This window comes from Ambystoma mexicanum, chromosome 1q (genome assembly GCF_040938575.1).
Source record: "Ambystoma mexicanum isolate Mex_15411 chromosome 1q, UKY_AmexF1_1, whole genome shotgun sequence".
Lineage (NCBI taxonomy): Eukaryota > Metazoa > Chordata > Amphibia > Caudata > Ambystomatidae > Ambystoma > Ambystoma mexicanum.
Window position 1 is genome coordinate 211,100,630 of NC_090922.1, and position 27,711 is coordinate 211,128,340.

General features: G+C 46.3%; 1 protein-coding gene across 3 annotated transcripts in view; it reads left to right on the forward strand.

Moving 5' to 3' along the window:
- Positions 1-765: 765 nt before the first annotated feature.
- Positions 766-27,711, forward strand: part of CACNG7 (calcium voltage-gated channel auxiliary subunit gamma 7) — a 255,534-nt gene continuing 228,588 nt past the window's right edge. The window contains exon 1 of one of the 3 annotated variants that reach the window (XM_069637370.1): positions 766-874. Coding sequence is in view for 1 of the 3 variants with exons in the window: in XM_069637369.1 (XP_069493470.1) it covers positions 1,078-1,116 (39 nt within the window). In the remaining 2 variants the exon portion in view is untranslated. Of the gene's footprint in view, positions 875-1,020; positions 1,117-1,446; positions 1,581-27,711 lie in introns of those variants that run through there. The other 2 variants (XM_069637369.1, XM_069637373.1) reach the window with 2 other exon arrangements.

The window sequence follows — 27,711 nt, forward strand, 5'->3', positions numbered from 1 at the left end:
GTCTGCCCTTCCATCTACCCACCCCAAAAAACACCCACCCATCTATCCATTTGTCTGTCCATCCATCCACCCATCCCTCCGTCCACCCCAAAAAACACCCACCCACTAACCCATCCATCTGTCTGTCCTTCCATCCATCCGTCCACCCCAAAAAACACCCACCCACTAACCCATCCATCTGTCTGTCCTTCCATCCATCCGTCCACCCCAAAAAACACCCACCCACTAACCCATACATCTGTCTGTCCTTCCATCCCTCCGTTCACCCCAAAAAACACCCACCCACTAACCCATCCATCTGTCTGTCCTTCAACCCCTCTGTCCACCCCAAAAAACACCCACCCACTAACCCATCCATCTGTCTGTTTCCATCTGTCTGTCCTCATATCAATCCGTCCACCCAAAAAAATGCCCACCCACTAACCTATCCATCTGTCCATCCATCCATCACGTCGTCCACCCAAGAAAAAACATGTCTGTCCCTCAGTCCGTCCATCCAGAATCCCCCCCAACCCCCCCCCCCCCCCCCGCACGTGCTCACCCACTACACAATTCTGTAATCTTCTCCGAGCCAAGCCTCGAGCCTGCATCTTACCGCCTGTGTCAGGCTTCCCAAGTGTGGGATTTACTTCTCTGCTGATGTTGAGGGGCGAGGGGAGGGGGAGGAGCAGGGGTGGGGGCGAGGGGTGCGGGAGGGAGTCGGGGAGGGCTGCCTGCATGCGTGTGTGAAGCAGGATTCCACTTGGCTTTCCCCTCCGCAAACTCACCGAATCCATCAGCCGGAGGTAAATCCCGGCTCGCCCATGGTCCTCAGCCGGCGGCAGCCTTCCCCGCAGCCACCCTCGGCCGAGGATGAGACCCTCCCACAAACCAGGTCAGTCTCGAGCACGGACCGGCTCCGGGTCCCCGCGAATTACTGGGGGTGTGCGCGCGGGGGAGGGCAATAGGGAGACGGGGGTAAAAGATTGCGGTCTGTTCCATTCAACAGAGGGGAAGGAGGGAGTAAGGCTGGGACGAGGAAGTGGGGGCGGGGGGTTGACTGCAGCAGAGCATTCGGAGAAAAAAATCCCTCTATCCATGCCTTGCTGGAGAGGGGGGATTTTGGCTGAAAGCAAGGTATGGAGTCTGGGACACAGCGGGGAGAGCGGTGCTGGGGTTTCGCCGCAATGTCTTCTCTATCAAATGAGGAGGGGGCTTTAACGGTGCTTAGGTGCCCGCAGACCACCATGTGACGGAATAAGTGTGTGCTTGTGGTGTGAGGGCCGAGGGCTTCCTGTCAGCGCGCTGGCTGCTTTGGGGGCCGAGGTGACCGTGTGCCGGGGGGATGCGGGTGCGCTCTGCAGACCCTCGCTCGGGCTGTTCTCCATCTTCTGTGAGGTACACGCCAGTGCACCCCCTCCCTCCCGCCATACTATGCGCACTTTAGGGCAGTGATTGCCTGCTGTCCGGACATCCTCTGGGGGTCTCGGAGTGGTGGGCGCCACTCATCTGGGGCTTAATAGCGTCAGCGGAGGCCTGCTGGGTGTCTCAGGACAAGGCTAGCACGGTGCCCTCCCACCCCGGGGGGCCAACGATGCCAGGTAAGACCCCATCGACCGAATGACATGACCACGGCAACACGTATTCCTCAGTAAACTGATTAATGCAGCGCCCGCGATGGTAGATAAAGGGCGCAGTTAGAGCACTCTTTACAGCGCTCTTAAATAAGAGTGCTGGTCCGTGGAGCACCAACTCCCGCGCCTCCACCGAAGGGGATCCCTGTTGGCGGTGAAAAGGTGTCGCCCAGAAGCCCTGGCGAGCTTCCCATTGACCCCACTCCACGATGGGCTGGGGGCTTGGAAGCTCTCTCTTCAAAGTTCCTCACCCTGTACTGCTTCTTGATGGCAAGACGCAGGTTGTGGGGGGCGCAGAGGGCGGGGGGCGTGAGGGAGGTCTGGGGGAGTCCTGATCCTGCTCTTGGCTGCTTGGGAGGTAGCCTAGGACTGCATGGAATGCCTGCCTCGACGCAAGGACACGCTCGTACGCCCTTCGCGCAAAGGGGCAACTGACTATGCTGTGCTCGCGAGCAAGCTGCCGCACAGTCACCCAAACCCGCCCGCACCCGCAACAGCATGACACATTACTCACGGCACGAGTCTAAACACGCTTCCCAAATGCGACTTTTTTTGAATAGCAGATTTTAGCAACAACTGTTTCCAAACCCTTCTGGCCACTGGGCAACGGCCTACACGGCCAACCTACCCGTGCCCAGCTGTAGGGCCTCGAGGGCTCTATTGGAATGGAATGCCCTGAGCCCATTGTTGGGCCTGGAGCGTTGATATTGGTGTTTGGACATGATAGTGTCACTATCTCTGTTCTACGGGTAATACACTTCATGTGCCCTTAGGGAACTCTATAGGATGGTCTAGAAATGATATCATTGTATAGTCCGACTTTAAGGTGTGCAATGTTGTATTTGTTTGGAGAAGGGTTTGACCACGTTTTGATCTGGTCTGAAGTTATGCAGGAGCAGGCCATGACTTCATGCTTGTGTGCCTTCCGGGGCGCTCCGGCGTATGTTGCGCATGTCTGCGTGGGCCATGCAATGCCAGGGGAACACGGCCAGACCCCCGATTTGTGTGCCTTTGCCTGCTCCAGGCAGGAAGTGCACTAGGATCACTTGCGATGCACGCACACATGCAGAGCCGTGGTCAAAAATGGCAGCCACCATGTGAAAAACATGGTGGCCATCCCTCCCCTTATGGACTACTCCGCCTGAGACAGAATCCAGAGGGATGCCTGCCTCCCTTCACATATTATCTGGGTGTATTTTTAATGTTTATTTATTTATTGGTGAAGAGCTTTGACAAAGCACTCTGTGCATGGAACATATGGGGGACAGAGCGGTCCAGCGCTGGATGACTTGGAACATTGTACGTTTTCATATAAGTTGAACAGCAACCAGTTGAGGTAAAGCACAGCGGTAACCATAGGGGACATGGGGGGAGGGCAGGATGGGATTCTATACAATTGATTCAATAAATAAAATATCACACATGGTGCAATGTAGGGAGGAAGGAAGGAGGATGGCGAGGGATGGTGGAATCTATGGGGCAGTGGGTGGTCAAAATGGGATGCAGGTGTAGACCATGGTGGATCCCTTAGAGAATGGGGGTAGGCATGATGCAGATGGCCTGCCTGCTCCATGGCCTGCTCCATGGCACTGCCCCATCTAGGGCATCCACATTGAAATGACCCATGTGCGCAAACACACGCAGGGAGAGTGCTTACATGTGTGTTAATGCTTCCATGGCATTTAGGGACTCCAACCAAATTATCCCAAAGTGGGTCTTTTCGAACATGGCGGGACTCTATTGTGTCATATAGGTTATTCTTCATGTATTGTAGAATGGTGTCCCACAATGTTAGCTAACCGATGTGTGCCATTGCACCTTAGAGCAGAGGTGGGGAGACTCAATACCTGTGTTCCCCTCCCTGGTTCAAGATGCACCACTGTGTTTCAGAAGGCTTGGTGGTAGTGGAAGGGTATAGATAGAACCAGGAGTCACCAATTCCTGTCCTCGACAGCATCACCATTTCAGACTAGCCAACGACTACGTAAATGACTACTCTTTCGATTCACTCTATTCTAATGTATTATGGAGTGCATGCTCTAGTGATGATCAGGCTTGCAGACCCGAGGTGTAGACCTTTGGTTTGGAGGTGATGGCACTTGTGGGCTGTAAAGAGTGCATCCCTGGAGACCAGTGCTTACTGATGCCCCAGTCATCGTCCGGGCGGTTGGTTCTCTGCCACTCTTCAAGTGCTAATGGCCAACCAATTGGTCCAATAATTGAAGGCAAATGCCTACTGCAGCACCAGGAAATGAATGCATTCTAGCAGCCTTCTGGCTCCAGGAGCCCTGGCACAAAGGTTAGAAGAGATGCCTCTTTACTTTCTTGCTGAATGCTATGTCTCCGAAAACACTTTAGAAACAATCAACCCCATCCTGTATTTCCCAGGGGGTGTGTGTTCCATTTAGTCTCTTTTTAAGTTTGGTATAGCATTGCTTCACACATACACGCACCACAAAGAAGCTATTTGATGTGAAAATATAGTTAGAACCAGCTCATGTTTTATTGTTGAGTTGTAATCATGTCATTCAGTTGGCACTCTGTGATAGCACGTGTTTCGGCATACACTATGCCTTTGTCAAATCAGGGCAAATCCAAATTCTGTTGCGTATTGTCATCTATTCTTAAAGTTGAGATTGCTGCGTCATGGGTTAAATCCCTCATACAAAGTTCTGTGCCTCTCACGTCCGTTTGTTCACGCGTTCTCTTTTTAAATTTGTTACACCTGATGGGTACTCTGGAGCTTCTGTTTATAGGGCGCCAGACAGTCAGAGGTCGCACATGGGACATGTTCCGATTATTATGCCTCAAACACATACTTAATGCAATATAGCATGCAGTGGTGCTAACTAATACCAAACAATCAAAGACCAAGAATATAACTAGTATAAACAGTTGGGCACTAGGGCTTGACTGCACTTGCGCTGCACTTGAAAGTTCCTGGATTGATTTGATTATTTTGCTGAGAGGTCACCGGTGGGAGAGGTGTTGCCCAAACCTCGTGTTTTTAGAATTTTTGCTAGTTTGAACCCGGATACCTTGCGCTTGGAATTCGAAAATCATTTAAACTCTTAGTCTATTTGTTTGCAGTGCATTTTATTTGCGTGCTTTTGGTGGTCAGCCGACACGTGTTTCGACCTCTCATAGGTCTTTATCAAAGCTAGGTTGTAGGTGGTTGCTGCCTCCTGCCTTCTGGCAATGTTTGGCTGAACGTCAGTTATGGCTCATGGTATCCATAGCAGTTACCCTATTGGGAATTGTCTGGCCGGATGGTCCTGTCTGCTCTTCTCGTCGTATGTCTCGAATGACATACACTGAGAAGAGCAGACAGGACCATCCAGCTAGACAATTGCTCAACTGGGTAACTACTATGGACACCATGAGTCCCGGGAGGATAGATCAGCGGCAACGTGCTCGCCTTGGAAACAAGACGGCATGTAGCAACACAGGTTCGATCCCCAGGTCCGCACTTAGAAACCTCTGGGTATTAAGCGCTTTATAAATACACAACATAGTCATATTCCTGTAACAGGGCCTCGATGCCCCCGGGCTGTGTGAGTGCTTTAGAAATGCAAAATAAAAACAATTAACCACAACTAATGCAATGCACTGCAAACAAATAGTCTAAGAGTAAAATTCTTTTCGAATTCCAAGCTCAAGGTATCCAAGAATATAAATAGCCAGGACTCCTCTGTTGGCAATACAACTGGGACCACCAAAGCGGTTAGCACTCACTAATTTATAGCGGTAACAAAAACCAGCACGACTGGTTTTACCCATTGGCGGGACCACTGGCACTGGAGGGGTTCCATATCTGTGTAATCAATTATGAAGCTGACAAGAAGGGGTTCCTCAATAGGTTGGAAATCAGCTGACATTCTTGCAACATCATCATTACTTGACAAGTACCATGAAGAAAGAATGAAACTGAATGAACCACTTTGAAGTGATGATGGCATAATCTTGATAATTCTGTTGATAATACATCCAACAATGGTGGCATCTTGTCAAGGTTATGGTAATGCTACTACCTTTCTAGCTGTGTCTGATTGGTGGCCAAGTTCCCAGTTGCCAAGTGTTTCCATGTTCATGGTAGAGGGATGAGGAGTTCGCCTAGGCCTGGTATGAATTCCACACATTCTTTTTTGTGTGCATCCTTCCACATGCAGAACTGCATTGCACAAGGATTCCTGAAACACAGAATGCTATGGCGGTCATGCCCCGATGCAACAGTAACATCTGAAAAATGGTGACGAATTGGCAAATGCCCATGCAAAAGCAAACTCTGTTGGCTTGGTCAATGTTTTCCATACAAGTAGCACCCTACAAGATTGACCATACATGATTGCATAGGTCAAAATCAGGCCCACAATATTATTATTATTATTTATTTATTTTTTGTAATTTATATAGCGCAGATCCACTGACCCTGAGGCTTAAAGGCGCTAACAACATACGAAGGCAGACAGAACGTCCAGAAAAGAAGGTCACGGGAAATAAAGTAGTACCAGAAGGGAAGATCTCAGACCAGAGGAAGATGTTAATTAAATAGATAGGTTTTAAGTCCTTTCCTGAACACTCTGGGCCTCATTATAACTCAGGCGTTAAGGGTTAACGCCGTCGTTAACCCTTAACGCCTGATTCCGATTTTAACGGCTGCTTTTAGCAGCCGTTAAAATCCATGGCGCTAACCCGCCATGATGCTAATTACGCCACCGTAATTTACGGTGGCGTAATTAGCGCCTTCCCCACTCCCATTATGCCCTATGGGGCAAAAATGGGAATGGGGAAGGGAAAATGGGAAATGGGGATTTACCGCCCCACTCACCTTGGAATGGGGCGGTAAATCTGCCATCCACCATGGTGTAAACGTAGTTTACACCATGGTGGTAAAGTTGGCGTAATTACCGCCTGGGTCGTAATGACCCCCTCTGTTAGAACTTTCAGTTCTAAGTTTCAACAGAAGGTTGTTCCAAGCAATGGGAGCCGCAGAATAAAAGGCTCCAACCTTTGTCTGAGATCATCTGCAGTTTGGAACAATTATCTGAAGAAGACCATTGGATCTAAGGCTGTATTTGCTGGTCTTAAGCCTTAGTTCGTCATTAAGGTAGGTAGGGCCAGAGTTTTTCAAACAGTTGAAGGAGATGGACAAGAGGCAAAAGAGAATAAGTTCCTTAATAGGAAGCCGATGAAGCTCCCTTCTTGGCAGAGAGATATGGCCTGATCTCTTTTTGTCTATAACAACCCTGACAGCGTTATTCTGCACTACCTGCAGTCTATTCACTTCACAGTTTGGGAGACCGATCAGGAGACTACCGCAGCAGTCTATCGTGGAGCTAATCAGTGCTCGAGCCAGCCTTTCTCTTCTAGTTTGAGAGAGAAAGGGGCGTGCATGAGAAAGAAGTTTGATATAATACGAGGATGAAGACACCAGATTATTGACCTGTGTCTTCATGCTCAAATTACAATCCAAATAAATCCCCAGTGTCTTAACTTTTTTCTTAATATTTATGACACAGTTATCAATCACAAGCTGGGAGTATAAGACTATTTCAGGATCAAAGCCCACAAGCATGAGTTCTGTCTTGTTGGTATTAAGGGCCAGTCCGTTAGCACACATCCAGATTTAGATGAGCAAATATATCCAGTTGATTTTAGTTTCATCAACCGAGAAAATACCCGTAATAGGAATGATACACTGAGTATCGTCAGCGTAATTGGTGAACTCTATGTCATTACTGTCCAAAAAGTCAAGGAAGGGGACCGTAAAGATGTTGTAGAAAATTGGTGAAAGACAGGCTCCCTGCGGGACTCCCTGCGTCAGATCCATGGGGTTAGCTTCTGCGATGTTACTGCTCACTACCAATATAAGTAGAATCATATACAGCCCGGGGAATCATTTCCAAGGGATGCCACTGGATGATTACAGCATGACCTGCTAATCACTTAGGCCATAGGTCTGCAACCTTTGGCTCATCAAATGTGTTGGACAAGACGTCCCATCAACTCTAGCCATTAGAGCCAATGTAGAGGGCACATGGGAATCACAGAACAAAACACCTGGAGAGCCGCAGGTTTCAGACCCATGGCCCAGCACTTTACCGGACCGCCCGACTATGGGTCTGCCGGTGGGGCACCTGTGATACCTCCAGATAAAAGCTGGAGGTTAGCCAGGCGCCCTAAAGGTAAGAAAAGCTGTCATTACTGGGACTGCCGGTGGCGGTAATGACAGCAAATCCCCTCATGGAGTCCTATTGGACTCCATGAATGGGGATGAACACCATTCCACGGGCACTCATAATCCAGCAGCAATGCCGCTGGATGGAGTTCTGGTAAAGTTATGTACCCAATGCCAGTACCCTGGTGACTCTACCGCCAGGATACTGGCAGGGCCAGTATGCGGTCCATTGCTCCTATAAGGAGTATGCAGGCTCGCACAAGCCTTTGGCCCTCATTACGAGCCTGACGGTAACCCGCCTGTGCTAGCGGTGGGTTACCAGCAGACTCGCCTTACGGCTTCTGCCGCCTGATATCCCAGTGCAACCAGGATATTACAGGTTGGGGAGGAACAGGAAGTTCCCATTCTGGTGGAGTCCCATAGGACTCCATGCGAATGCTAACCCTAGAGCTCCAGCACCGTTACTAATGGTGCCAGTGCTTCAGTAAAAAATCTGCTGGTAGTGGCCAGAACAACCGGCAGGTCAGACCTGCCAGTTGTTCACATCCCCTAGCGGCAGACTCAATGTGAGCCGGTCTGGAAATGGTGTTACCGGCACCTTTATTTCCGGAACGGCTCACTCATAATCAGGGCCTTTGAATTTACTCCACGTGCAAACAGTCAAACACTGAAGGCTGCTCAAGAAAATTGAAACTAGGTCTCATTTTTGTGGGCCCATACAGCAATACATCAGCCTGTGTATTAGACCTTCCAGAGCTGGGGGAGGTATTTCTTTCCACAGAGTAGTGTGGTTGACCTTAGCATACACCTCACAATCAAGCATGTTGTAGACCATTTAGAGAGGAGTTGTGTGAGTGGGAAGATGTCTCCTTTTTTCAGTGCACTGACTTGGCTTTTCCTGTTCCAATCTCAGTCGGCATTACCAACCAAGTAGTTTACTGAAGGAGTACAGCTCTGCGGCCACTTGGAGAAGCCCAACATTCCCCTGGTGTGCTCTTTCTTGATGAGGGTGCCGCTTGTCATACAGCATGGAACTATAAACTAGATCTTGTTCATAGTCATGAAACATTACATCCTTCAAGGGTAAGTCTTGTCAGGAAAGGCAGTTTATCAAATTTCATATCCTCTATGACAAGTTTCTGCAACTTGTGCCTCTCTAAATGTTCTGGACTTCAACTCCTATGATCCCTCACCATTGGCTATGCAGGCCAGGACCCAGGGGGTATATAGCCCAAAACACACAAACAACTAGATGTTGCAGACCCCAGCTCTATGAGATATACAGACTCATGCATTGAAACAGAATTTCTTTAATTGATGAATATTGATAGTGTTGAACAGATGCACTGTAATGATTAGAGCTTTGATGTTGGCAGCCACCTCTTTGGGAAACTGACATGCCAGTCATGGGCAGGTAGTATATTTTGAGGTCATTTTTGGAACTCTGTGGGATTTGCTACCTTGCTCGTTCCAGTTCAGTCATGCTTTGAGGATCCAACTAACTTAGGTGTTGCCAGTCAGGTTCTGTTCCTGAGCTTTTGATCAAGCTGCTTCAAATTTGGCAACCATTCCCTCATGTTGCCACAGTGCAACACTAACAAACCCAGAGATATGTGAAGTGTTGCAGTCATAAGACTTTTTTCTGGGGAAAAAGGCACTAAGTAGAACAAATTCAGCTGTAGGACTTGGATGGGACTAGACCTCGAAAGCCACAAAAACAAGGATCAAGTGTCAACAAAACCAATGGAACATTTGAAGTAAAGGAGCAGAGAAGAGTTTCAATGCACCTTTTCTTCTGCTGGCAATCCTTGTATTCTGCCGTGAGCACATGATATGAAGGAAGTGCTTAACCAGAATGATCGTGTGAAAAATTCCTAACCACCTGTCCTTCAATGGAAATACAATTATACATTTCTCCAGAAATCTTGAAATGTGCAACCAGGACACCAACCTAACTATATGGGTCCCAACCCCCAATGAAGATTTCTTCTCAAAATGGCCATAATACTGAGGACTGCAATTTCAAACCCAAAGACTGTGACTGTAAACTCGATGCTGCCCAGAGGCGTTACTATGGGGGTGAGAGGCAGAGGGGGCTATAGCCCCGGGTCTTTTGGTTGCAGCCCAGGATAGAAACTGAGGGACTACAACCAAAAGGCTATAGCTAGCCCTGAATCCTGCCAGTCCCGAAATTAGCTTAGCCCTTGATCTTTTCCAGACCTAGCAACACCCCTGTATGCAGTCCATCACCTGCTGCTCCGAATACCATAAACACTCATGACTATCGCAAAGCAAACCTTTATAAAAGCATACATTTCAAGGTGGGGACGTTCAGACACAGATGGTTCTGCCTTGAACTACAACCTAATATGGCTAGCTTTGATAAATTGATCAGAAATGTAACAGAAAAGTTACTTTTGGAGTCAGTGTCTAGATACAGTATTGATTTTGACTGTTGAATATTTTAGGTGTATATATTACACAGCCCATGGTAGTGGCTGTGTAGTTATGGTTAAATTGCTAATTCCATAGGAAGAGCACTTTTTGGGTGGCAAATAACTTCGCTCCCCCTGGACGAATCCTCAACAAACTTTGCAAAAAAAAAGTATATGGCCCACTCTGATTTTTTTAGCAAATTTTGGTGAGGATTGGTCCGGGGGGGGGCAAAGTTGTAGGGGGGTCCCAAAACTTCTGTTTTTCCAATAGAAATAATGGGAAAAAACTTTGCTCATGCCTACAGCCCAAACCACTGGACGGATCTTCACCAAATTTGCGGCAGTAGCGGCGGCTTGGTCCCAAAAGCGCGCTTTTGTTAATTTGGTGTAAATCCGTCCAGCACTTTTTTTTAAATAACCAAAATATAAGGCAAAACAATTAGTGATATCTATGTCCGCTCCACGGACACACTTCCCTGTTTGCTCTGCGGACAGGACACGGATTGGCCAAGCGGCTTGCGTCATGTCCACGGACATGCGACATGCTCTCTGATTGGCTGGGGTGAAGTGCGTCAGATTTGAGGAAACGCCCGCCATCTTGGATTTGCATCCAGTGTCCGCAGACATCACAGTAAAACATATAAAAAAACAGATGAATCAGAGCTCACACGCGCCTCATCCGAACATGGACACGCAGGAGAAAACACGCAGAAATGATGACCATGCACAGGCGTTAACAGAAAACACGTAGCAGTGAAGACCGCGCACACGCCCTGTAGATAACACGTAGCTGCGAAGACCACACACACACGCGTTGTAGAAAACACGTAGCTGTGAAGACCTCATACATGCGCAGTAGATAACACGTAGCTGCGAAGACCATGCACACGCATTGTAGAAAACATGTAGCTGTGAAGACCACACACATGCACTGCAGATAACACGTAGCTGCGAAGACCACACACAGGCGCTGTAGAAAACACATAGCTGAGAAGACCACGCACACGCGTTGAAGAAAGCACATATCGGTGTATCTTTTTCAAACTCGCACGTGTGCTCTTACCAGATGAATCCGAGCTCATATGCGCCTCATCTGAACACGCACACGCGTTGAAGAAAAACACGCATAAATGATGACCGCGCACAGGCATTAACAGAAAACACATAGCAGTGAAAACCGTGCACATCCACTGTGGAAAACACGTAGCTGCAAAGACTGTGCACGTGCGCTGTAGAAAACACGTAGCTGTGAAGACCACTTGCACACGCTGTGGAAAACACATAGCTGCGAGGACCACACGCACGTGCTGTAGATAACATGTAGCTGTGAAGACCACGGACACGCGTTGTGGAAAACACGTAGCTGCGAAGACCGCACACACGTGTTGAAGGAAGCACATAGCAGTGTAGACCACGCTCAGGCGTAGAAGAATTCAAGTAGCAAAGCACACGTGCATAGCAGATTTCACGCAGTAAAGAAGTCTGTGCACATGCGTTGGAGGAAATACGTATCAGTAAAGACCGCAGCAGAGTTAGTGACACGAGCAAACGAAAACCACACACGCACGCAACTACTTCACCCGCTCTTGGCAAAGTTTGGTGGGATTCTGTCAAGAGGGGCAAAACTAGTGAGGGGGTCCCATAATTATGTAAAAGCTTATAAATGATGTGCCATTTGACAAATCTACACTTAATTTGGAAACTGATAATACATATAGATATAAATGATTTTGGAAGTTTGGTGGGATTTTGTCAAGAGGGGACAGAATTAGAGGGGGGGTCCCAAAAATGTTTTGAATTTTTTGTTCCTTACTATCACTGGCCTAGATATACCAGTAAAGGAAAAAAAGGGGGAGTCAGACATGTGATGTCATCAGTGATGTCATCAATGACATTTGTGATGTCATCTTTGATGTCCTGGGTGTTAGTCTTAGCAGTGCGCGGTGGTGGCGTGAGTTATGGTTGCTTAGCTTACCATAACTGGTGAATTTCAGGGGTTTTTCAGTTTTACTTGGAACCATAATGACCCTTTAACAAAGTTTCTTTTACTGAATTTCATAGGTTTCTATTAGCGCAACTTAACCATAACGTCCCTTTAACACAGTTTTTTTACTGAATTTCATAGGTTTTTAGTAGCGCAACTTAACCATAATGTCCCTTGACCAAAGTTTTTTCATTGAATTTCATAGGTTTTATTAGTCCAACTTAACCATAATGTCTCTTTAACAACGTTTTTTCAGTGAATTTCAAAGGTTTTTATTAGTGCAACTTAACCATAACGTCCGCTTAACACAGTTTTTTCATTGAATATATATATACATATTTTATGGAAGGGAAACTAAAACATAGCAACCCTAAAGGTTGCTATGTTTGTACTTCAACCGATCAGCCATCCAAGATAAATGCTACGCCTGGTACAAAAAACTTCCAGACCCAGATTAAAACCTCATAGTTTCCATTTTAATTATTTCTTAACCATTAAAATTGAAGGCAAGAGAATATATACATATTACAGGGCCTGTGGTAGTGGCCCTGTAGTTATGGTTAAGAGCACTTTTTGGGCGGCTTATAACTTTGCTCCCCCTGGACGTATCCTCACCAAACTTTGCAAAAAGAGTATATGGCCTGCTCTGAATTTTGTCAAGTTTGGTGAATTTTCATCAAGTGCGGGCAAAGTTATAGGGGGGTCCCACATTTCTTTTCTTCCATAGACATAATGGAAAAAAAACTTTGACAGCAGCCCAATCCCTGTGACGGATTTTCACCAAATTTGCGGCAGGAGCGGCAGCTTGGTCCCGAAAGCGTGCTTTTGTAAATTTGGTGCAAATCCGTCCAATAGTTTTCTTTAAAACGGGCTAAAAATAAGTTAAAAAAATAGTGATATCTGGGTTCGGTCTGTGGACCCATTTCCCTGTTCAGTCCACAGACAGTCATATGATTGGCCTATCGGGCTATGTGAAGTCCGCAGACATTGATTGGATGGGGAAAAGCGTGAAATACGTCCGTTTTCTTGAGACGCCGCCATGTTGGATTCGCTGACTTTTGCCGGTGTCCGCGGACAGGGCGGTAGAAAAAAACAAAATTGCAACATTGCACTTGTCAAACTCAACAAATAATCACTGCGGAGGTGGGGGTGATGGGATGGAATATGGCCACAAAAAGCTAAAAAAAATGGGGGGTTTTCATTCCCCAAATTCCACGAACACCCCAGATGTCCTGGCACAGCCCTGATGTCCTAGGACATCTGTGCCTATTTCTGCATTACTGGGTTGGTGAAAAGCAGTTTCTGGATGGCTTATAACTTTGGTGTGACTCAATGAAACTGCATGTACTTTTGGAATTTGATTCTAGACCTAATTTTAATGGTTTTGAAAAGTTTGGTGGTATTCTGTCAAGTGGGGGCAAAATTAGAGGGGGGTCTCAAAATATTGTAAAGGCTTATAAATGTGGTGCCATTTGACGAACTTGCACAACAGTTGGCAAAACGATTTTAGATCTAGCTATAAATGGTTTTGCAAAGTTTGGTGGGATTCTGTCAAGAGGGGGCAAAATTAGAGGGGGGGTCCTAAAATAATGTAAAGGCTTATACATGTGGTGCTATTTGACGAATCTATACAAAAGTTTGCAAAAAGATTTTAGATCGAGATATACATGTTTTTCTAAAGTTTGGTGGAGTTTTCTCAAGAGGGGGCGAAATTAGAGGGTGGGTCTCAACATTTTTAGATGGCTTATAACTTTGTTGCCGTTTGACGAATGTGGACAAACATTTTGAAAAAGATTATAGACCCAACATTCAATGTTTGTGTAAAGACTGAATGGATTGTTGTCAAGTGGGGGCTATGTTATATGACTATTGTATGTACATATATTTTGCCACGTTTGAAAAAATAAAAAATGGGCGGATTTCAAGAAAACTTGTGTAAGGAGCATTGGCAAGGACCTTAAAGCATGGTTTTACAAAGGTGCCCGGGTTTTATTTTTTGACAAGTGTCATAATGTAGGTACAAAAAATGGTGATATACCTTTAGAGACTGAAGTATAGCTTGTGGCCATGGGCAGTGGCCAGATTGTCCAGGTCATGGTATAAGGTCATGACGCGGACAATCTGGCTACTGGCCATGACTGCGAGGGATGAAAAATAGTGTTACAGTGACCATGTCCACCTGGCACCGACTATGTGGTAAAGTTATGCAAAAATAGGATAGGTTTGAAAGGGAATAAAATGTGCTTGAGGTAATATGGTCATAGGATTCTGCAGGCTGACATGGAAAGGGAAGAGGGACTCTGTACAGAGCCCTGCCTTCTCTTTCCATGGTGGCCATCTTGGAAAAGAATTTACCTGCGTCCCGCTGTAGGAAGAAAAATCTATTTTTTAGCACCCAGTGTGCCCGCTTTGGAAGCCAGGGGTGCTGATGGCCTTTATCCCCCATTGCAGGGGCTGCAATGGAGGATAATAGTCCAGAGCATGTGTTATTTATTTATTTATAACACGCTGAAGCCCGCAGACATCATGGCACACACAGACACACTTCGCTTGGACCGATAACTTGGGCTGTCGGGCTGTCATTCCCCGTTCTGGTCACTCAAACGGGGGATGAACGTCACATTATTCCCATTATCATAACAGAAAATGCTAATGGAAATGTTGGAAAAATGTAATGAGTCTATGTACTTTACTGAGAAATGTAAAGTAGATGGAGTCTATAAGATTTTTTTTTGTTCTATTTTTTAACTGTGAAGGTGGTTCCTAAATGAACTTTTTTTTTGTTGTTTGCAGGAGAGGTTAGAACGTAAGATGAGGAGGGAAATCAGGGAAGAGGCACCAAGCACTAATATGGAGGGGCAGGTGGACAGGGGAAGATGTTGCGTGTGTGTTACTTCTAAGGTAGTGGGCAATGTTTCTCATGCTCTTTGATTACAGCTTCAAACGCATGTCGAAATTGCTTCCCCCTGCAGAGTGGTGTGCTGAAGTATATACAGAGGACTTTTAGCTTCCAAAGATATGGATCAACAGCCTCTTTTATTGCTTGCAAGATAGCTGGTTGGATTTTGTGTCCCACCGAAGTAGGCTTTGTGGTTACCGTATTGGTTGAGGAAGATGATGTGGAGGAAGACAGCCTACTACTTGCTAAGAAAGGAACACTCTTTTTCTGAGAGCATTGTGGTAGTTGGATTTGGTGTGGTGGCGCATGTATGTGGTCCCATAGTAATAATGTCCAGGTGGTCCGTGACTGAGTACCAAGTTGTACTCAGTGCATTTCACTTTTGTAGCTTAAGCCTTTGATACATTCCCAAAAGTGGTAAAGAACTGTCACACACTTGATTCTCTCTGGGTGCTAGAGGTAGGAACATACTCTACCTAATCTTTTTGGTCTTCTTCATTGTCTTTGGAAATACTGTGCTTTTTTTGTTATGTAGGTCCTCCAGCTGGTGGTGGTGGTGGTGGCTCTTGGGGAGGAGGGATGGCAATAGCTGATGCCATTTTTAAGATAAATAGCAGTGGTGCTACTATTCTTCCCAGTATATGCTTTGTACTGGATTGTTAATGGATAATGAGTAAGAGTAAGTGTAGGAGCTGTGCACGGGTACATTTTGAGCTTGAAAGTTACTAGATCAGTAGGCGTTTCTGGAGAAGGCTTGGCGCAAACTGCTGTTTATTTCTCCATCAGGAAAGAGCACATGAACATGAATAGGCGTTTCTGGAGAAGGTTTGGCATGAACAGCTGCTTACCTCTCCCCCAAGAAAGAGAACAGGAACATCAATAGGTTTTTCTGGAGACAGATTGCAGCTGCTTACCTCTCCCCCAGGAAAGAGAACAGGAACATCAATAGGCGTTTCTAGAGAAGGCATGGCATGAACAGCTGCTTGCGTCCCCATCAAGAAAGAGAAGAGGAACATCAAAAGGCGTTTCTGGAGAAGGCTTGGCATGAACATCTACTTAGCTCTCCATCAGGAATGAGAACAGGTGCATCGATAGTTGTTTCTGGAGAAGGCTTGGCATGATGGCTGCTTAACTTTCCACCAGGCAAGAGAACAGGAACATCAATAGGTGTTTCTGGAGAAGGCGTATCATGAACAGCTGCTTACTTCTCCATCGGGTAAATGAACAGAAACATCAATATGCATTTCTGGAGAAGGCTTGGTGCAATCATTTGCTTACTACTACATCATGAAGGCGAAAAGGAAAATCAATACGTGTTTCTGTAGAAGGCTTGGCATGGACAGCTACTAATTTCTCCATCAGGAAAGAGAAAAGGAACATCAATTGGCATTTCTGGAGAAGGCTTCACATGAACAGATGCTTACTTTTCTCCCCTGCTGTGGTTATTTGAAATTGGAAATAGGGTTGTACTTCGAGCGTTCATTTATGTGTAGTTTAAACCGTTAAATACTGCAGCGGCCCTCACTAGTGTTAATCGTGTCACATTTCCTCATGGTAGGGATTTGACACATTTTGGATAAAATAATGGACAATTGTTTGGATGCACTCATTGATCAGTTTTGCAGAAAAGGGATCTAGGAGCTCAGGGGGTGGGAGATTCCAGCTATTTGACAGGCACAATGAAAGCAAATGATCCCATATGTTAGAACTTGTGGTTTAATGAGAATGACATGGCAAATGGCCAGTGATAGGTGGGCCTGAGTCTGAAATATAGAACTTATTTCTACTATGGGACACCTCAGCAAGATGATCGCATCTGTCTCATGAGGTCTCCCGAGTCCTGAGGGATGCTAGTTGAGACATTAAAAAAAGTTCTGAAAATTGTTAAGAACATGGCTCTTTACCTCACCAAGCTATATAGGAAACATCATAGAAGAGAAAGAAGAGAAACCGTCAACACAGCTCAATAGAAACACTGAACACAATGGAAACCTGCTTGCCTGAAATAGGGCCATCCAAAGAAATAAAGCATCCTACCGCAAATCAGTGAGCTATACTAAATAGTCAGATGAAAGTACCCTTCAGAAAAGGACTCAGACTACCCACTAAACCTACTGAAAACTCTTTAATACTCTGCACACTCACTCTCAAACACCGAACAGATCAAACACATAGCTTTGATGAAGAAAAAACAAAAATAAAACCACAAACTACAGACACTCCACAACACCAAACAGAAAAAATAAGCCAACCGCACATCATTCACCCCATACACGCTTATGCACCAAACAGCACATAAAGTCGATCAACTGAAACCATACCAGCACTCCTGATGCTACCAACAGCACAATAAAACTCTCTTGTGCCTTCCCCCTCTCAATCCCACTAACTAAGCCCCCAAAACCTCTTCCTTTTCAGATCAGCCAGAACACCTGGAGACAATGAAAATGGTGGCACTGCCTGGTATAAATCACAATAGAATAACAACACATAACATAACATTCTCTGTAATTTCCATCTAAATCCTGAAATGTTCACATTCAGCTTTTTGCTTCTTTAACCTATGGACAATCTACCCTTTTCTTTTGTTTTGCTTGCCACATCTATTTCGAGGTTTCGGCACCTACACCTTTTAGTATAGGTTTCTTAATACTTAAGCAATACATCCCAAGTAGGCGGGTCACTACGGGTCAGGTAATGCCCTGGGGCGCAAGTTAGAAGCCAGAGCGAAGCTTGAAATGCAGACTGTGCAATATCACATGCAAACATTAAACTTGTGAGATCTATGCAGCCATTTTGTAACTGCCTTGATGGTGGGCTATGTATGTTGAAAAGTTCAACAGAAGATCATAGACAGATAGTTTTTGCCTACACAGGGCCCCAGAATTATGGCCAGACACTTCGCAGCATAACCATGTAAGGATCATGAAGTATGCATATTGATATATCATGGGCAATATTGTGAGGCAAGAAGCATGACGGAAGCATCCATACAAATAATAGAGTATAAACCTTACCTTCTGTAAAGTCTAGAAAGGATGTCTCTTAGAACTGTAGGTCTCTGTCAATCGTCTTCATTGCTGGTGGCACAATGCAGATTGTCAAGGAGTCCACCATGTGCAGTCTGTAAGTGGTGAGGAGGTTTTCCAAAGTCTCAGTCCATGAGATTGTAGGATTTCAAGGAGTAAAGCAGCCCCATTGATGTGTAAGACCCGATTTAAGGATTAAGCTATATTCACGGCTCATGACTTCAATTCCCTTTTCTACCTGATCCACAAGCATTGCAGTGACTTTTGTAATGGTCAAGATTCGACAAACAGCATTGATCTGAAACAACTGAACTGGATTCTAGCTGTAAGACAGACGTGCAGCCTGACATGCAAGATTTTACATTATGTCATTTTGCATTAAGACCAGAAGTAGGAAACTCATTTAGAGCAATATGTTCACATTCCAGGGAGAAAGAAAATGTTCCAATTCACCAAATTGGAAGCGTATACTTTCTTGCCGTAGAGGCACATAGGGGATTGATTGTCTCTTTTTTATCAAAAATCTAAAGAATAAACATTGCTTTATTTTCTTTTTACATGGCAAGATGGGGAAGCCTTTCAGATGAGGACACAGTGAGTTCTGGGTTATGCACGTAGTGGATAGTAGTTGGGACTGGTCTTATGCTTGCAACCACTATACGAAATCCCGGTTGACAAGGTTGTCATCAGACCATTGCTCTTCTGGGCGAAAGGCAGAGTGGAAGAGATGCTTCACTAGGGCTCTGCAGAACATGAGAAGTTCATTTATGAAGTCTTTGATGGGGGGAATGGATGCCCCAGTGGGCAGCAGCCTGGACCAATGGAGCATGACCTCGGAGTCCTTTACACCTGGATGAGCCAATGATAAGGAGGTTGTTGAAGGATGGTCTAGAATGAGCTTGTTGGTGTGGATGGGCGGTTTTGAACACGTGGGAAGGGGTCTGGTCATGTTGCTGGGGTTTTTATTAGTCTTTGGGACCAAATTAATACTTGCAAATATCTATGCTCCGATGTTTCAGTATGTTCAGGAACATCCGTGTGTTATAACATATTAAATCCCTGGCATTAAATCCCTCATATGGGAGCAACATGTGTCTGACTCGAAGGATGAGATCCAATCAAAGGCCTTGATTGATACCGCGATCCTGCCTGTCTTTCTGATTAGTACGGAAGGGTGGTCAAGGGCATCAGTAGCAGACGTTTTGGTTCCTTCTCTGTTTGGATGCAGCAAATGATCACATTTTGACAATTTAGCCGTATAGGCAGTTTGGTTCTTGCTGGTAACCTTCTGATGTCACTTCGGTTTTTGAGTTGAAAATGGTCCTTTTTTCCGTAATGTAATGATTCAGAGTTCTTTTTGTGCATGCAACCCAGTATGTTTATCCAGGCATCATTTTGTATTTCTATGTTACACTTTCACTTTTGTGTCTAATTTACTATAGTAAAACAAACTGGCTTGGAGGATAGTTCAGGGACAGCGTGGCCCGGGAGGATAGCTCAGGGGAAACACATGCTGGCAGGATAGCTCAGGCGCAACACGTCTGTCTTGAAGCAAGGCAACACACAGCAACACAGGTTTGAATCCCGTCCCCGGGCCTAGAGACTGGTGCCCGGTCTTGCGTGTGTTACAAAAGAATAATTAATTAATTAAATCAGATCCAACAATGTTTTTCAATCATAGTTGCATTGTGTATGGTGCGTCAATAGTTCAGTGCAATCATAGCTTCTGGTGTAAACGTTCAAGCTGAGAAAACATTGGGGTGGTTCAGACATATATACTTTATTAGTTGGCTCAAGTTTATATTACTTTTTGAAGAGTTTCATTCAAGTTAATTAAAGAATGACCTGTCCTATCCAGCGGGGTCTTTGCAAGTATTGGTATTACATATATCTTGTTCGAAGACCCTGTGACTCTTGTATTCTTCAGACCCTTTAATGTCAAATCAGTGTGATGCTTCATTGAGGTCTGCTACTAGGCTTTTACTTTTCTATTTGTGGTATAATCTGCTCACATATTAGACTCCCTCAAAATGAATAGGTTTGGGCACAGTTAGATTAATGACAGAATGAACAGCCAATAATTAAGCAATATGCCCTGAGCGGCGGGGTTCATTACCGACTCAGGTAATGCCCCGGGGCCATTGTTATAGGCCCCGAGCGAAGCGAGGGCCTTAACGAAGGCCCTGGGCATTACCAGAGTTGGTAATGCCCCCGCCGCGAGGGGCATATAGCTATTAGTACCCCGGCCCGCAAAAAACTGCATGACCAGGGCACTAAAAGCTTTATTTTTTTCCCGAAATGCTGCAGCGTTTCAGGAAAAAAAAAAAGACCTCAAAGAAAATGGCCACCAATGAAAGGGGAAAACGGAGTCCGTTTTCCCTTTCCATGGCAGCCATCGGGAGCGGACGCGCTGGAAACAGAAGCGTTTCCAGCTCGTCCGCTCCCAAAAAAAAGAAGGTAAGTGGGGTTGGGAGGGCGGAAGGGAGAGGAAAGGGAAAAAAAAACAAAGATTTAAAAAAAAAAAAAAGTACCTGGGTCCCCGGCAGGGGACGATGGAAGTCTCCAGCCGTGTGGAGGCTCGGAGCGGGTTTGGCCCCGCTCTGAGTCTTCACACGGCTGGATGCTTTCATCATCCCCTGCCGGGGACCAAGGCATAGAAGGTAAAGGGGGGTGGGGAACGTAGGGAGGTGGGAGGAGGGAGGGAAGGAAAAAAAAAAAACCTTACCTCTGTCCCCAGTGGGGGGCGAAGGTAGCCTCTCAGCCTTGGGGAGGCTCGGAGTGGGGATGGCCCTGCTTCAAGCCTCCTCATTGGCTGAAGGGCTGCCTCGCCCCCGCCGGAGACAAAGGCCGTGGAATCCCGACAGAGGGATTCCTGGCCTGGTAACGACTCGGCGAGGGCCAATCAGAATGGCTCTTTCATTCTGATTGCGCCCTCGCCGAGTACTGATATATAATCAAACCTTGGGTCAAACCTCAGCGGTTGCTTTATCACAATGACTGCTTGGTAGGTGTTTGGCCAAATTATTTTCTTGGCAGGCATTTTTCGGGGTAGTGTGAAATGTTTTCCATCCATAAAAATGAATAAACATAATAAGGGCCTGATTGAAAGTTTGGTGGTAGTTGTAGGCGGTAGTTGTAATCACCTGTTCTATTAGAATACTGGATGTTTTACCACTATGGCAAATTCCGAGTTCAGATGTAAAACTTTTGAAATCTTCCTGCTTTGGTGTGGAGGTAACCACCCACCCCCCCAAAAAAAGCGTGACCACATGCAGTAATTATTACATGTTCTCCAAATGGTCTGCTAAAGCACATCCCAGGAGCCACACACAAAGCCACTGCACCAATTATACTCGGGAATAGTTTGCATGATTTGCCTTCATGCTTATTGCAGTCACTTAAAATACACCACTGATGCCTTGCTATAACGTTTACATAGGACGTGTATTTAACAGGACCAACACACTTCTTGAAACACTCTCCACCCGGATACCTCATTCCTACCCCCCTCTTTTCCCATACCTCAGTCGTCCTTAAATCACCTTTTCTTTCACAGATCAGACGTAGAATCCCTGGTGAGGACACAATATACCGTCTTGGACTAGTCTCGGCATTCTGATACCAATACGGGTGTGATTTGGCACAGAACAAAAGCTCTACAGCATAACATGCAGTAATTACCACATGTGGTCATTCTCAATCCACACAGAGTCGTTTGAGACTGTAAAATGCAGAATAACTGATGCATGTGATAATGGTAATTCTGTTTGGCAGTATTACAGGAGATAAGACCGTGAAACCCATAATCAGGCCATGAAAATATGCAATGAGCCAAGCATCACTTACTTTGGATGGCACAGCAAAGTAACCGATTTTTAAACCGCAACATTGTAGCAATACGTGAGTGGAATAAGGGTTGTAGCTTGTTTGCATTTGCAAAAAGATGGGATGAACAATGAGTGACCAGTTGTAGTTTATGAAAATGACACACCCACAAAGGTGCGATCTGACATCTGCCACCTCCTCGAAGAACTCGATCTGGATGTCCTCGCTCTCACAGCGACATGGTTCACGGCCAGCTCTGTCGCGAGTTTTGACCCTCTCCTCCCTGATGGCTACAAGATCCCTTTCAAGCCCAGATCCAACCGACCCAGAAGTGGAGTAGCTCTGATCTTTCCAGAGTGGGTCCCTGCTTCTGTCATTCCTACGCAGACCTGCTCCTTCTTTGAATGTCTGTTCTGCAGGCTCTCTATCTCTCCTGGCCTCTCCTTCTGACTGTGGCCCCCATCTACAGGCCACCTGGCCAGATTGCCCTCTTCCTCTCTGAATGGGCTGCCCTCTCCTCTTCTCTCCTTGCCTCTACCTCTCAACTTCTCATCCTCTGAGACCTCAACATCCACCTGGATGCTTCTAATCCTGTCACTGGGATCTTCCGCAACCTCTGCGACACACTCTCGCTTTCCATTCTACCCTCTGGATCGACACACTCTGCCGGACACACCTTGGATGTTGTCACCTCCTCAGACATCCCACTCTTTAGCCCTCTCACCATTCCTTTCTCTTGGACTGATCACTTTCTGTTTCCTCTCACCTGAAGCTCTCTATCCCTCAGATAAAGCCCACGCCAGCACTGCCACCAACCTTCTCGGTCATTTGGCCCATGAAGCGTGTGTCACTGAATGCCTTTGCCTCTACTTTCTCGGCTACTCATACTCCTGGGGCTGACTCACACTCTGACACAGCCCTCTCTAACCTGCATCTTTATATCTCCAACACTCTGGACATCATTGCCCCTGTCATGGGAATCCATCTGAAGCCTACCTCCAAGTGCAACTCTTGGTATGACTCCAACCTTGCTGCCCTGAAATGCAAGTGCAGGATGGTTGAGAGGAAGTGGAGGGCATTGGGCACATCCTCTGACAAACTGGCCTGCCGCCTGCTCCAAAGGCAATACATACTCTCTGTCCTGTACAAGAAGAGAGTCCACATCCAAGCCCGCCTCTCTGCAGCCTCTAACAACACAGCCAAACTCTTCAAAATCTGCCAGGTGCTGGCCAATTCTCCTGCAGTCTCCACATATCCTGTCCCCTGACAGGCCCTCTGAATGGCTCTGGCTTCTCACTACACCAGTAAAACTAAGGACATCCTGTCCTCACTCTCCTCTTCCTCTGCCTCTACCTCTCTCAGCCCAATTCTGGCCGCTTCTACCTCTCCTCCCCCTTTGTCCTCTTTCTCTCTGACAACACCTGACTATGTTTCTAGACAAGTCCGATCTATGCCAGTGTCATCCAAATAGGTGCTCCATGCTCCTCCAGAACCATCATTGACCACATTGACACCCTCACTCCAGGCTTGACCAATTTCTGCAAACACTCTTTCACCACTGGATCTTTCCCCTCTCATCAAGCACTCCCTTTTGCACCCCCTCCCTAACAAGCCTTTTGCCGATCATACCTGTCCAGCAAAATATCACCTGATCTCTAACACTCCTTTCCCGGGCAAACTCCTCGAAAAGCTGGCCATCTCCCAGCTTACTCTCTACATTAAATATGTGGGTTGTCTCCATGACCATCAGTCTGGCTTCTGAGCAGCCAGAGGCACAGAAGCCACTCTCCTGAACACCCATGATGATCTGCTCTCAAATCTTGAATCCAGCCTTCCCTCTGTCTTCATCCACATTGACATTTTCTCTGCTTCGGAGAGGGTCAATCACGCCACTCTGATCAATTGACTCTGTGAGAACCTGGGCATCACTGATCAGGTCCTAGAGTGGTTGACCTCCTTCCTCCTGGACCGACCCTCCCAGGTCCAACTTGTCCATTCTCTCCACCACCTCTGTCTCCACATGTTAAGTTCCCTAGGGCTATATTCTCTCACCCTGGCCCGTCAATGTCTAGTTGCCCCCTCTGGGCCACCTGATCTCTACCTTCTCTAACTTTCAGGCTCCCCTCATCCTTTTCTCCTCTCTCGCTCATTCCTGACTTGCTATCCGCAATTCAGGATTGGTGCGCCTCCAACGATCCCTGCCTTAATGCCAGTAATACAGAGATCCTTCTAATTGGGAACCCTGTTCCTGCTTTTCCTCTCTCGCTCTGGCCACCCTCCTTGGGCCTTCTTCTTCACCTTCCAGTGAGGCCATAAACCTTGGTGTCATCTTCAACTTCATTCTCTCCTTCTCTCCTCACATCACAGACTTTGCCAATAAGGCCCCCAACCAGCTGCACCTCCTCAGAGATAGTCTTCCTTTTCTCACTTTGCCCCAGAAGCTCACTGTCTCCAGAGCCTTGGTTCTCTTTAGGCTGTACTACTGAAACAGCCTCTTTCTCAATCTACCTTCCTCTACGCTCCGCCTTCTGCAACTAATCCAGAACAGGACTGCAAGATTTATCTTTGGCCTCAAGCCCTGGGACCATGACTCTCCAGCCCTGAAATCTCTCCACTGGCTCCCAGTGCCTGCTAGGATCAAGTTCAAGACCCTCTGCATCATCCTCAAGGGTTTCTGGGGCAGGGGCCTGCACTACATCTACCTCTTTCTTCCAAAATGCCATCCTTTGTGAGCCCTTCACTCTCTCTAAGGGTCAGATGCTTCTCCAAACAGAGAGTGGGGGGGGGGGAACTCTCTCCTCTGCATGTGCCTCCTTCTGGAGTGGCCTCCCTGCCCTTCTCAAATGGAGATGGACCACCTGAAGTTACGGAAGCAGCTCAACACCTTCACTTTCTCCTCTGCTTTCTCTCTCACCCTCCATTTCTGACTGGTTGCTTGGCTACCCTCAGAGTCTCACTGGGTTCCAGGCTCCTCCATGATCAGTCTTCCCTGCACTGCCTCCAGGCCTACCGCACACTTAGGGGCTGCAACTATAACCTTTACAGTCCCCTGCCTCCTTGCACTTACCCAGAGACGCGCTGCCCTGGCTTCACTTACTCAGAGCAATTCTGCCCTGATTGCACTTCCCCCTTCCCTCTCCCTGGCACTCCCCCCTTTCCCTTCCAATGACACAAGGCCTAGTAAGATTGATGGGTTATATGTGATCTTATCACAAACAATTACACAGTGGTCAATATCATTGTGGACCAAACACAGAAAAACCCTGAATGTTTTTCTTTTCTTTTATTATTTGGGGGGTACCCCCAAGACTCCCATTTGTTTAACCTTTTAACACCACCCCAACCCATCCCAATCCATTTTAACCCCTTATTGTCTGCTCTGAAATTTACCACTCTGTTTTGTTTGCAATAAAATGACTGGATACCGATCGTTTGTCTTGTCCTCCCTCTGTATTCCTGCCTTGTCGCGCCTAGAAACACTTATGTACAGGCGCATTATAAATGACATATCATGTGATATCAAAGGATTTTGCAAATTCACAAAACTAGATGGTGCAGAATGCCCCTGTTCACCCTGGCCGTTAGGTTGCTCCATTCCACTAGGGAGGGATTGCTGCATACTACAAGCAGAAAAGAGGTTTCTATTTTAGGACAGCTCTTAGATTGGAGCACTAAGGCAGGCAGAAGGGGCTCTTATTTAAGCAGTGATGCAGATCTTAAGCATCAGGACACCAGTTCTAAAGGACGTTGTGCAGCTGGGCAGCTGCCAGTAAGGTTAATTAATGGGCCTTTCGGCCCTGAATTATACCCTGAAGGAAGTGAGAAATTGAGCTTGGCGAGAAACACCCCCTTGTTTTTGTGCATTTGATCATAACACTTGCCCATGACCAAGTTCCCCAGAGAGAATCGTGCACGTGGGCAACATTTACAATGTGTGTAAATCACCTCCACAATCATTTGTTGGTATCTGCCATGAATATGCTATGACCAATTGCAGGCACATGTTCTACTTGTTTCATTTTACACCTATCATGTGTGCCCTTATTCAGAGGACAGCAGCATATTAAAAAAAAATGCAGACATGGAATTATCGCAAATGTCGTAACTTTCACCCTGCCCTTATTGAATGGAGAAGAAAGTGAACTTGGAAGTAAATTAATGTCTCCCTCTTAACTGCATTGCTCCGATGTCCAACTGGGAACCTTTGTGCATCAGGCCTTGGGCTAGTGGTGTGGGCTTGGATGAGCACATTGCATCCTAACTTGTTTGAGTAGTTAATGAATGTTGCCTTATTGTCTCGATTAGTGATAATTGTCTGCCGTGGGTCCATCCAAACCAGTGATCGAAGAGAGCGGAAACAGTCGGGAGAGGTGTTCCACTGCTTTCATTTTTTTCTGTTTACCATTCTTTTACTTCTTACGACCGTATTCACCATTCTAAACAGAGGATGTGGCCATTCATGTCCTTGTGCAAGAGTAAAGTTGTTATAGGAGCTTTAGTTACTAGTCACCTAGACTATTGCAATGCCCTGGCCGCAACACCTTGTCACATGTTGCACTATGCTTCCGCCTAGCCTCTCCCCTGCCGAGACCACAGTTCCACTACTTTTTTTTGGTACACTTCTACCACTGGTTCAAACTGGACATTTTTGGGAAGAATCTGAAATGAAACCATAAAAGGTTTGTTTTCAGTCTACTCCCATGCAAGTCGCCACATAGAAATTTGCGCTGACATTGAACAGGGGTAGCACGAACAACACTGGACAGATCTGCAACACACAAAAGGCAAGTTTGGCCCAAGATATTGCTTTGTTTCCACTCATTGTAAATCCGTCCATTAGTTTTTAAAAATTAGATGGGGTACGCGTTCCCCCCGGGCCAAAAAAAAAAGTTATTTATCTCCCATGATGCATTGCAGCACTGAGGCTTTTCAGAAGTAAAAAGCCTCCATTTATTTCGATGAGACTGATTACAACGCGAATCCAAAAAAAAGAAATCCCAAAAGAAAAATGCCCAAATCAAGATCGTGAGTAGGGAAAGGCATGGTTTCACATTAGGGCAGAGTTGGTGAGGGAAGAAGGACCACAGGCGTAGTTGGAGAGATTGGGGCAAAAGGAGCTGGAGCGCATGTTTTTTGACAAACGTGTTTGTCTTATGGCAGGAACACCAGGGAAACGTCGAAAAAATGTACTCAGAAAAAAAAATGCATCACAGGAACTGGGGATTGAAAGGGGATAATAGGAGATGGCGTGAGGGTTTACACAAGAGTTGGGGGATATAAAGGGCCCTCGAAAGGAGGATGGGTGAACATGGAGAGTGGCAATGGGGAAGGCTTTTAAATTGTCAAGCGTTTTGCTTTTACTGCAACATTAACCCAATGCTGCATTACCGCAGGAATGACTACTGCAGTATTACGAGGTGGAATCGAGCTGACTGTGGTAGGTTTACGCAAGAATTTCCCTGGGGAACTATCACAGAAACGAAAGGAGCAGGCAGAAATCGGGCATGTGCCAATAGTCAGCGAGCCATGTACTTTTAGATGTGTTCGTGATAGAAACAGTGGCCAAGGCCAGTGAAATCTGATAAATATTGAATGACCACAGTATTTTGCCTAATTTTTGCAACTGGGAAAATGGCCATTACAAAGGCTGTAGCCACTGGCCATGACCAAAGGCCATGACTGGTGGGATCTGGTTGCTTACTAGGCCAGGGGATATGAGGCACAGCCATAGGCTGGGGCCACTGGCCA